Source organism: Chrysochloris asiatica, unplaced genomic scaffold, assembly GCF_000296735.1.
Source record: "Chrysochloris asiatica unplaced genomic scaffold, ChrAsi1.0 scaffold00001, whole genome shotgun sequence".
Taxonomy (NCBI): domain Eukaryota; kingdom Metazoa; phylum Chordata; class Mammalia; order Afrosoricida; family Chrysochloridae; genus Chrysochloris; species Chrysochloris asiatica.
In genome coordinates this window covers 14,812,126-14,823,688 of record NW_006408519.1, presented here as the reverse complement: position 1 = coordinate 14,823,688, position 11,563 = coordinate 14,812,126, and the positions used below count along the sequence as shown (strand labels likewise).

Genomic DNA, 11,563 nt, shown 5'->3' with positions numbered 1-11,563 from the left:
TATTCCTTCCATCTTTTCTTGATGCCCTCTGCATCATTCAATAATTTGCCCAGAGAATCTTTCAATAACGAAAGTCGAGGCTTGAATTTTTTCTTTAGTTCCCCCAGCTTGAGAAATGCTGACTGTGTTCTTCCATTTTGGTTATCCAACTCTAAATCATTGTATATATCATGCTTAAAATCAAATATTCTTAGTTTCTGAGAAACTCCAAGTACCAAGTACCTTTGAAACTTAATCCTCAGCATTGTGTTTCTTGTTAAGTGCCATTAAGTCAAGTCTGATTCATAACATTCCTGTGTAGGGTTTCCAAGAAGCAGCTGGTAGATTTGAACCACCAACTTTGTGGTTCAAACTGACATTGCAGGACAGTGCTTCTCCTGCGGCGCCACACCAGGACTTCAGGCCTTAGCCGTAGCTGTTTTCTATTCCTTGAATCCCCCCTGCGCTGTAATAGAAATGAGGCCTCCTTGTCCTTCAAATTGCAGATTCAGTTTTACCTCTTCAGAGATGTTTCCTTATTACTTCTCAAGTATCAGTTTACTCTTCGTCAAAGCTACCCTTTCCCTGTACATCACAGCAGTTCTCATTATTTACCATATTTCTCATTTTATTATTTTTTCAATTGTTCATAATTTTCTATTAGTACAATATGAGTTCCATGAGAATAATAAATTATAGATTCAATGACTAGAATATTTGCAGGCGCATGACAGATGTGCTATAAATATTTGTTGTCTAAATGAGCAAAATGTAGTCAAAGTTTTGTTCTGACTACAAAAATAGAAATAACTTTTATTATTATTCTGTCACATGGGGTCTCTATAGGTTGAAATCAGCTCGACAAAACCTAAAAATAATGTTTGTATTACTCATATTGGTACTCTATACAACTGCACATTATATGCAAATAGTAAGTTATTAAAGATTCTAAGGTGCTAGGTAAGTTGTTCAAACTTGATTTAGTCAGTTTGTGACTTCTTAATTAACATTTTCAAATTGCATTATGATGATACCTCAAGTATTTAATGTATATTCTCTACTCTGCTATTTCTAGAGAAAAGTTAAAACAGAACTAATCAATGTTCTCATCAACAGGACCGCACCTAAAACACAGTATACAGGATGTTCAGTTCATGAAAACAACAACGGCCAAGCAGCTTTTGAGAATCCCATGTATGACACCAATGCAAAGTCAGTGGAAGGGAAGGCAGTTCGATTTGATCCCAACTTGAACACGGTCTGCACAATGGTATAACATGGCAACACTTTGCCTTTTTTCAGAAGCTTGGAAATTGAAACACAAAACAGTGGACATTTAGTTCACTGCTAAACAAATTAAAGCACACTTTTCAGGACTTGCTGGGTCACCTTTTCCTGAGGAATGAGAGAGAAGAGTGTTTTGTTTTTCATAAAATGGACCATAACTACTCTTCATGTTTACCATGGAGAGTTTTACAGAAATTCGGCTGCACTCTGAGAGTGCTTACTCACAGTTTATTTGCTTTTTTTAAAAAGGAGATTATTCTAAAACATAAACTATTTGCATATATTGGAGGAGCATCCACTATCAGTATTTCTGTGCTTTATAAACTATATTAGAGGGACTGGGTTAAACAAACAAAAAAAGATATAGGGTAGAAAATAAGAGCTATACTTACAAGAGTCAATAGATCACTGACTTCTCTTTAACCATCATGCGCTACACCATTGGCAATACGCCTGTATTTCCTACCACTCTATCAGCTATCTGTTGTTGTTAATTGAGGTATTGTTTTTCTTATTCCCATTGCTATTTAAGATTGAATCACGCCTTCAAATGTTTATAAGCTAATTTATGCCACAGAAGAGATAAGGTTGCTCACACTGATTTTAACATTTTATGTTGTTTAATTCTTCAGTGTTATATTGAGAGTCCTCCTTTTGACCATTGTCACAGTTTTGGAAAATGACAAGGTCATTGTGCGCTATCCGTCCTATTTTCTCATTATGGTGTTACCAGTATTATTCAGTGAGCCATGGGGCAATGTCAACTTCTTACTTCCTTTTGTTTCATCACCCAGATACCACAGTTGCTGGCAAAAATTACTTGTAAGAATTAGGACTTTACAGTTAGCTGAGGCACCAAACTTACCATCCTTTACTAGACTTTCCAGTTCTCTAGGAAGACAAAATAGTACCTATTAATCTAATATTTATTTTATGTCACTTTTTTTATTCCCAGATGAGTCTTCAAGTCTATTTGGCATTGTTTACACTTGTAATTTTCATATACCAGAAAGTCAGAAGTATATTTGGTATCTATCCTCTAAGTATCATAAACAAAGAAAAAAAATTCATCCAAATTACCAATATAAATTAGATTTCTAAATCTGACGATTTCTCAAATTGTTGTATATTTTAAAACTTCTATACCTTGTTCTTAATGAGCACATTTCAAATGCAACAGGTGTGTTTTATGACCAAACTAAGATATGCACCTGTAAACTATTGGTGGCTCATTTGCAACTGTATTGTACAGTAATGCCAGAATTTAATTTAATAGGTCATTGTCTTCCTTTCATAGCATGTTTCCTTTGTTGAATAAAATTATGTACCCAGTGTGAACTCTCTGTTGTCCCTTTCAAATATGGATAACTCTGTGAAGAATCTCAACTTTTGAACATAAGACAGAGTGCCTCTAAGAAAAACCATTACACCCAGGAGCGCTGCTTGGATCTATCCCTACATTTAGTGAATTTCTTGTATACCACTTTGAGATACATTGTTTTGGAAATTCATACAATTTTCTCAACATTGTACTCAACTGACAGGATGCCGTTTTAAATTTTATGCCATCAGTTATTTATTCTTCTTTATTCAAATGACTGCAATAACAATGATTCATTCATTAATGTTAAGGTTAATACATTTAAGATCTTGTTTAAACAATGTTTCTTCTGCAACTGGCTACTCCTCTTATATTAATGCATACACTTTTGTAAAGAAGTATATTTTTATGAAAAAAAAACTTTGTAAAAGTATGATGTAAATTTTCAGTGCAATGTAAACAAAATAAAAAAGAATAATTGCTTTTGTAAAATGTGTATTCTTTTCTAAATTAACTGTGCCGGGTAGTGAACGGAATAAACATTCCATAGTACATTGGTGTTTCTAAAGTTCCCAAATGGCTTATTACTTATACTTAGTTAACAATGTACTAATTAAATATTGGTGATTTTCATCTTTATATTTTATAGTTCCTCAAGTATGACACTTTTTTGTTGTTGTTAGTGTTAAGTGCCATTAAGTCAATTCAAAGTGACCCCGAATAAATAGGGTTTCCAATGTTTCACCTCTAGATGGGAGTAGAGAGCCTCATCTTTCTCCCACTGAGCAACTGGTAGGCTGGACCCAACCAGCCAGTGCTTATCTTACAGAGCCGCCATGCTTTTAAAGGTTAATATGGAGCTCTGGTAGTGTAGTGGTTACGAGTTGGGCTGCCAACCTCAAGGTCAGCAGTTCAAAACTACCAGCGGCTCCGCGGGAGAAAGATGAGGTGTTCTGTTCCTGCAAAGATTTACAGCCTTGGAAACTCTGTGCAGGGTTCACTATGAGTCAGAACTGACTCCACGGTACTTATTTACTTTATTATTATTTATATTCCTAATAAACATAATAGTCCCTGATTGGTACAAACAGTTAAATGCTCAGCTACTAATCCAAAACTTGGCAATGGAAACCCACCCAGAATCTACGGGGAAACGCTTGGTTAATCTGCTTCTGAGGAATCCTTGGGTGGTGCTCTGGGTTAGTGCTCTGGACCGCAAAGTTGGTTTGAACCACAGTATCACTGGTTCAAGCTTACTAGCTGCTTCTTGGAAATCCTTTACAGGGTGGCTATATGTCAGAACCAACTCAATAGCACTTAAAACAACAACCTACTTCTAAAAGGTTACAGTCATGAAAATCTGTGAAGAGCAGTCCTACTCTGAAATGTAGGGACACGGTAAGTCAGAATCGACTCCATGGTAACTGGCTATGTTACCATGAATCTCATATTAGAATTTTTCTTAACTGTAAACATGTTAACAATGCTATCTAAATTTAGGTAGTGCTTACAGTTTACAATATTTCTGTGCTGTAGTTTTGTTGTAAGGATGGTACAGGACAGGGCAGTGTTTCGGACTGTTGTGCATAGGGTTGCTATGAGCTGAAACTGACTTGACAGCACCTAACAAGGACATAGTATTGTTTGTAATATTTCACAGGTTTGAACACAAAACTAATTTTTAACAGCTACATGAAACTAACATTAATAAATAATTCTAACTTTGCTGCAAAGTAGGAATTTTCTTAATAAATGAAATATATAAATTGTTGTATGCAACTATGTTATTAAGGCCCTATAACATTCAAATAAAATTTATTTAAATTCAATTTTATTCGAGAACCCTTTCCAACAAAATATATTCCAACAAAATTTATATTTCAGAATCTCAACTTCTAACCATCATACAATCTATTGATGCTCATTATTTTTGCTTATTACAATTTAAGTTTAGAAATAAATGCTTCTTCCTCTAAGTGTAGTCTCTATTAACTTTTTGAATAATCTACACCTTTTAGTCTTTCCTTCAAGTCTCTTTTAGTTCCTTGTTTTCTGTCTTATTTTGACTCTAATGTTTTGTTTTTTTCTTTTTTATAGTTTTTGTTACCTATTTAACTATGCTCTTTGATTTGCTGATTTTTTTTTCTTTTATCCTTTTTTCTTCTATATATCTTCTCATTTCTGGTCATTATTATATGTGCTCTGGTAGTGTAGTGATTACGAATCAGGCTGCGAACCTTAAGGGCAGCGGTTCCAAACTACCAGCCGCTCCGCGGGAGAAAGATGAGGCTTTCTACTCCCGTAAGGATTTACATCCTCGGAAACCCTGTACAGGGTCGCTATGGGTCAGAACCGACTCGACGGCACTTAACAACAACAAATTATATGTATATTTTTTCCTTTTGATATTCTTATTAATTCTTTAACCTTAGCCATCTCAAAAGTCAGTAGTAAATTCAGTGGGAGCAATTTCTAGAGCTTTGTGCACTTTCTTTATACTTAAGAACATAAATGACACAGGTTAAGCCTAGGATCTTTTCATATTGGGGCCTAATGTTGAGGAATATGGTAACAGACCAAAGGGCTAGATTTATTTTGCCTGTTCTTTTCTTTTAAATTGAGTAAAATAGTGGACATCAATTGATTAGAAAAGTCGATAAAAATCACCAGATGATGCACTATTTAAGAGACTATGGAATTATATTAATTTATAAATATGTCTATAAAATTAAAATAGGCATTGTTGTTAAGTGCCACTGAGTCGATTCTGATTCATAGCAACCCTCTATAGGGTTTGCAAGGAGCAGCTGATGAGTCTGAACCTCTGACCTGTGGTTCAAACTGACTTTGCAGTCCAGTTCTTTATTCCACAGCACCACACCAGGACTCTGAAAATAGGCATAGTTGAGGTAAAGTTGAAAAACAAAATGCTTTCCATAGTATTACAAAAGTACATGAGGCTAAGAAACCATTGTGAATGTGAAGTTTGGAGTTTAGCAGAAAGAAATATTGATTTGAGTCTTTTTTTTTTTTTTAAGTATAACTTTGGTGGTAAGGGACTATTGATCTGAGAAGATATACATGTTGTAAAAGCTGAGAAATATCTTCTGTCATCATTTTTCTGAGGTTGGTGTTCTGTAATAATTTAAGAGCATATTTAAAAGTTTTGGGGGAATAGAAATGAACACTGGACAATAGATTTCTTTCTTCAGCATACAAAGAAATGGAACTAGTGAATATCTGCCAGATATATTTCCAACTTTTAATAAGTTCTGATGTGAAAGTATTTTATTAGTCGTGAAAAAGCAGTATAGTCCTCAAATTCAAATTCATAGCTATAAATTGTATTTCAATATACAAAGCAAGATACCTATGTGCAAATTTTCACAAGATCCAAATCTTGTTGGTAACCATTAGCATATCAATGAAAATAGCCATTAGTACATGAGCTTTGGCAGTGCAAATTAAATATATAGGTGCAGATAGGAATACAGAGTCATCTGCATGATGCAAATTATAGGGAACAAAAAATCTTCCTTCTCCCCAAGTATTTTTCTAATACCTCTGAGTTAAAATTTTGTATCTTCTGAAGGAATTTATTAGAATAAAATGAACTATCTGGGGGATAGTATATAAAAGCACTGTAATCCCTAAAAATATTCACACTTGTCTATGGAATCTTGGTGTGGTGGGCTGCAATGTTAGTTAATGTTCTGGGCTGCAATGTTAGCTTGAGCCACAAGGTTGGTGGTTCAAACCTACTAGTCACTCCTTGGAAACCCGATACAGGGTTGCTATGAGCAGGGCCTGAGTTGGAACTGGTTCGGACAACACTTAACAACAACATAACAGAGTTAGTCAGCAGTGCAAGTGTTTTTAACCTTTTTATTTTTAAACCAGGACTGTTTTGAAGTGCATGATTCCCTCTCAGGACAATGTATTTACATGCATAAAATAACATGCATATAAATTACTAATGTATATGTGTTGTTGTTAAGTGTCTTTGAGTCAGTTCTAATTCATACCACCCCTGTATAGAGTGTCTAAGGCTATAAATCTTTATGTGAGCAGAAAGCCTCATCTTTCTCATACATGTTTAAACCACAGACCTTGTGGCTAGCAGTCTAATACTTAATCTATAGAGCCACTGTGCTCCCAATAAAAATATGTATCTACATGTAAATATCTCTACTGATTCACTGACTAATAAACACTGGCACTAATAATATTTGTAATGTAAAGAGGAATGATCCTAAACAGTATTTTGAGACATTCATGCTGTTTAACATGGCATGAAAATACCCATGCTTGTCATTGGTGGCATAATCAGTCATTTTCCTAAATTTATATAGTTGGAAATATCATATTTCAACCAGAAAATCAGTGATGATAAAGATGTCATCTTTTTCCTCATCCAAGTATACAAACCCTCTGAATTTTCTGTGTATAACAGATTATAGAGCCAGACTTCTTGTTGTTGCTAAGTGCTGTTGAGCCAGTTCTGACTAATAGCAACCCTGTATAGGGTTCCCTAGGAGCATCTGGTGAGTTTGAACCACTGACCTTATGGTTCAAAATGATCTTGTGGTTCAGTGCTTTAGCCTACAATGCCACACCAGAATCAGGCTTAGATGGTGGAATTTAGAGTAAGTTCATTGTGACTAGAAGGAAAGAAAACATTGTCATACTGTTAAAATGGAGCATTTACTTGGGGCTGTGATAACCAAATAGCGCATAATGTAATGAAGGTTTACAAAGAATGCACAATTGGAAAGGAATGGATACCCATAAATCAATTCAGCAGCAAGTATTTTCTGATATTGAATATGAACCACGATGGATTCTTGAAAGATTAAAAATTTAAGAAGCACATGGCTTATATTCTCAAGTAATTTAAAATCTAATCTAATAGAAAAGAAATATTAAAATGTGTATAGGCTATGCCACAGGAAAAGTCTATGTGATACATGCTCTCATTACTTTCCATTAATTAAATATTACTTTCATGGAATTTCAAGAGAAAATTGACCATGCTTAATTTATTGAATAAGTTACTTTCTTGCTTTTTTATATGATATTATTTACATATTTTTAGATTTATTAAGGCATCAATCCATATTCTTTAGAATACGCAACATTTGATGAAGTTTATTCATATAAAAGCTATCTATTCAGTCAATTCAATACTGTATAAAACTTGTTAATTTCTTAACAAAATGATGATAGGCTGTTCACTATTTTAATGGGGAATGTATACTGTAGTTTTTCTTGTCATTACATCAGAATGTGTTTCCTTAATAGTCTCTGTTGTTGCTAAATTTCATAGAGTCAGTTCTAACTCATAGTGACCCTGTATAGAAGAGGCTTAAATCTTCCAGGGTGCAGAAAGCTTCAACTTTCTCCCATGGATTGGCTGGTGGTCTTGAACTGTGGACCCTGTGGTTCACAGTCTTGTGCCTATCCTATAAAGCCCCTATACAGGATTGCTCTGTTAATTGATGCTTTATCTGTTAAATAGCATTTGCAATTCAACTGAAGAAAGAAACTCCCACAATTTCAATGAAAATCAGTTAGACAAGACAAAGGGAAAAAACAAAGATTAAAATTATATTTAATGATAGGCTATCTATGGGAGGGAGGTGGTGGCTCCACATGAAAAGCACTAGACTGTAAATCACAAGGTGTACGGTTTGAGCCCACTAACTGCTCAGCAGTAGAAAGATAAAGTTTTCTATACCCTGGATAACTAAAAGTCACAGAAATCCTATACAGGGTTCCTGTGAGTCAGAACCTACCCAACAAAACTTGACAACAACAATATCTATTGGTCAAGGGAAGCTGGTATTCCTTTTGGTCTAGTAATTCTACTCATAATACATAATTCAAGGAAAATCATTGGAAATGGATATTTGCATGAATAATTTGTTTTAGAAATATCAGCACAAGATTGGTCTCTATGAGATGAAAGTTAAAGATATTCCAAATGTCCTACTTGTCTAGCATGTTATTCCACTCCATAATCCTTGACATTAAATACTACTCCTCCTCTCCCTCACATCCCTGGCTTCTACAATATGCTGCAACAGCATACAGAACTCACAACTATGAAAGGAAATGGCTTACACAGTTTGGGAGGCCAACAATTTCCAAATCTGTAGTTCAGAGTTCAGTGTGGAGGATTCTCTTTACCCAAATAGTCTCAGGAGCTGAGGAACCCAGATCAGCAGGTCAGCTGACAGAAGATTGATGCATGAGACATTAGGAGCTGGTGAATTAAGTCAGGTGATTTGCAAGTCCCATGAACTGGAGGTCAGACTTGACACTGCTGTTATTGTGAAGTATCGTTGAATCAGTTCCAATTCATAAAGCCCCTATGCACTATGCACAACAGAACAAAACACTCTCCAGTCCTATACCATCCTCACAATTGTTACGTTTGAAACCATTACTGCTGTCACTGTGCGTAGCGAGATGCAAGATAGCTGTCAAGAGAGTGAACTTTGCCAAAGAATTCCCATGTAATGGACTCAGATCATGCCTCTAAGAAAAACTAAAGGGGACAACTTGAATCACACTCTCTAGTAGAGTGAAGGCATCCTTAATCCTTGTTTTCATTGCTAGGGCCCTTGAGTCAGTTCTGACTCAGTTACCCTGTTAAGCGTTTCCAAGGAGTGCTGGTGGGTTGAACCACCAACCTTGCAGTAAGCAGTTCAGTGCTTACCCTACATCAGGAATCCTTAGTTCTATCTTAATCAGTTACTCCTTGTTGTTGTTAAGTGCCATCAAGTTGGTTCGACTCATAGCGATCCTATATAGGGTTTCCAAGGAGCGATTAGTGAGTTTGAACCGCTGACCTTGCAGATCAAACTGACTTTGAAGTTCAGTGCATTAACCCACAATGCCACACCAAAACTTCTTAACCCCTTAAGTTCTACTCTATTGTTTTTAAGTGCTTTCAAGTCAGTTCTGACTCATAGCAACTCTGTATAGAGTTTTCAAGGAGCAGCTGGTGGATTTGAACTGACAACCTTATGGATAGCAGTCTAGTACTGACTGTACAGTGCCACACCAGGACTCTGTTGTTGTTGTTAGGTGCCATTGAGTCAGTTCCAACTCATGGTGTCCCTGTATAGGGTTTCCAAAGATCAGCTGGTGAATTTGAACTGCTGACCTTGCAACTCAAACCGATCTTGTAGGCCAGCACATTATGCCACAGCGCCACACCAAGACTCTGATGTTGCTGTTGTAAAGTGCTGTCGAGTTAGTTCTGACTCATAGCAACCATGTATATGGTTTCCAAGGAATAGCTGGCGAGCTTGAACAGCCAACCTTGAGGTTCAAACTGACCTTGTAGTCCAGCTCATTAATCCAGAGTGCTACACCAGGACTCTGTAGTTCCAAATTAATTTTTAATCACAACTTAATCCTGCCTCATTAATATCTTACTTTAAATAGGTCCATAATCAAAGGCATACGGATTAGGATTTACAATAGAGATATAGCCCAGAATGGAACAATATGGCTAGAGGAATCATAATAATAGTTGCCCTGCAGTATTTGGCATGAATTCAAATCATGCATTGGTGTTATATAGTAAAAATTCATACTGCTACTCACCGATGTGTAAACAACAACAACAAAAGTTCACTAATCTAGGATTTAGAAATCATCATACATTTATCATTAATTATGAAAAATCTTATTCAAGATTAACGGATGGCAAAAGCCTTGCTATTCAAAACAAAACCCTCCACATCTCTCCTTTCCTTTTCTCTCTCACTTTCCCCAAATATACAAATCTAAACATTTTGAAACAAGAAATAAATGTTTTTGTTAAATGGGTTGGACTCACAGCAACCCTGTATAGGGTTTCTGAGGAGCCTCTGATAAATAGGCAATACTAAAATAAAGCAAGTTAAAGAAGGTTAATGGTATTTGGATATGGTTTTCAAAAGTGTCTCACAATTTATAGGACAGAGTGAAATGATCTCACAGAGTTTCCAAGGCTATATGTCTTTACTGTGGAGCAGATGATGGGTTCAAATTGCTGACCTTTTAGTTAGCAGCTGAACACTTTCTCATGGGCCATTAATAGCAAGGAGCATCAAGGACTAAGGTGCGCCTGACCCAAGCCATGGTATTTTCAATAACCTCATATGCATGCGAAAGTTTGATAGTGAATAAAGAAGAGCATAGAAGAATTGATGCATTTGAGTTCTGGTGTTTGAGGAGATTATTGAAAGTACCAAGGACCGCCAAAAGAACCAACAGATCTGTGTTGGAAAAGGTACAGCCAGAGTACTCCTTGAAGGCCAGGGTGGCCAGACTTCGTCTTTCATACCTCAGACATATTGTCAGGAGGGAACAGTCATTGGAAAAGAATATCATGTTGCACACTGATGATGAAAAAAAAAAAAAGTATTACCTAAAATACTAAGCATGGAAACCTCTTAGGTAACATAGACGTGTTGTAAAGTACTGTAGAGTCGGTTCTGACTCATAGTGACCCTGTCTAGGGTTTCCAAGGACTTGCTGATGAGCTTGAGCCCTTGATCTTGCAAATTCTAAACGCCTTTGTGTTAATCCACAGTGCCACACCAAGACTCCCTGAAAGCATATAAATTGTTATGACTAGAATGTGCCTAGAGGGTTACTTCTCTCTAAATGATGTTGTTGTTAAGTATTGTCAAGTCAGTTCCAACTCACAGTGACCCTATGTACAACAGAATGAAACTCTGCATGATCTTCATAATTGTTATGAATATCTTGACCCCATTGTTCCTACCACTGTGTCAATCCATATCCTTGTGGGTCTTCCCCTTTTTCATTGACCCTTCACTTTACCAAGCATGATGTCCTTCTCCTGGGACTGGTCCTTCCAGACAATATGTCAAAAGTATGAAAGACAAAACCTTACCACTGCTGCTTCTAAGGAGCAATTCGTCTGCAAGTATAAATCAGATTTGTTTGTTCTTT

The 11,563-nt window shown here is 36.1% G+C and overlaps 1 protein-coding gene across 2 annotated transcripts in view; it reads left to right on the top strand.

The window, feature by feature from the left end:
• Positions 1–1,255, top strand: part of CSMD3 (CUB and Sushi multiple domains 3) — a 1,928,297-nt gene extending 1,927,042 nt beyond the window's left edge. For both annotated transcript variants that reach the window (XM_006830658.1, XM_006830657.1), the window contains one exon: positions 1,096–1,255. In XM_006830658.1, the coding sequence (XP_006830721.1) occupies positions 1,096–1,255 (160 nt within the window). The remainder of the gene's footprint in view (positions 1–1,095) is intronic.
• Positions 1,256–11,563: the final 10,308 nt, after the last annotated feature.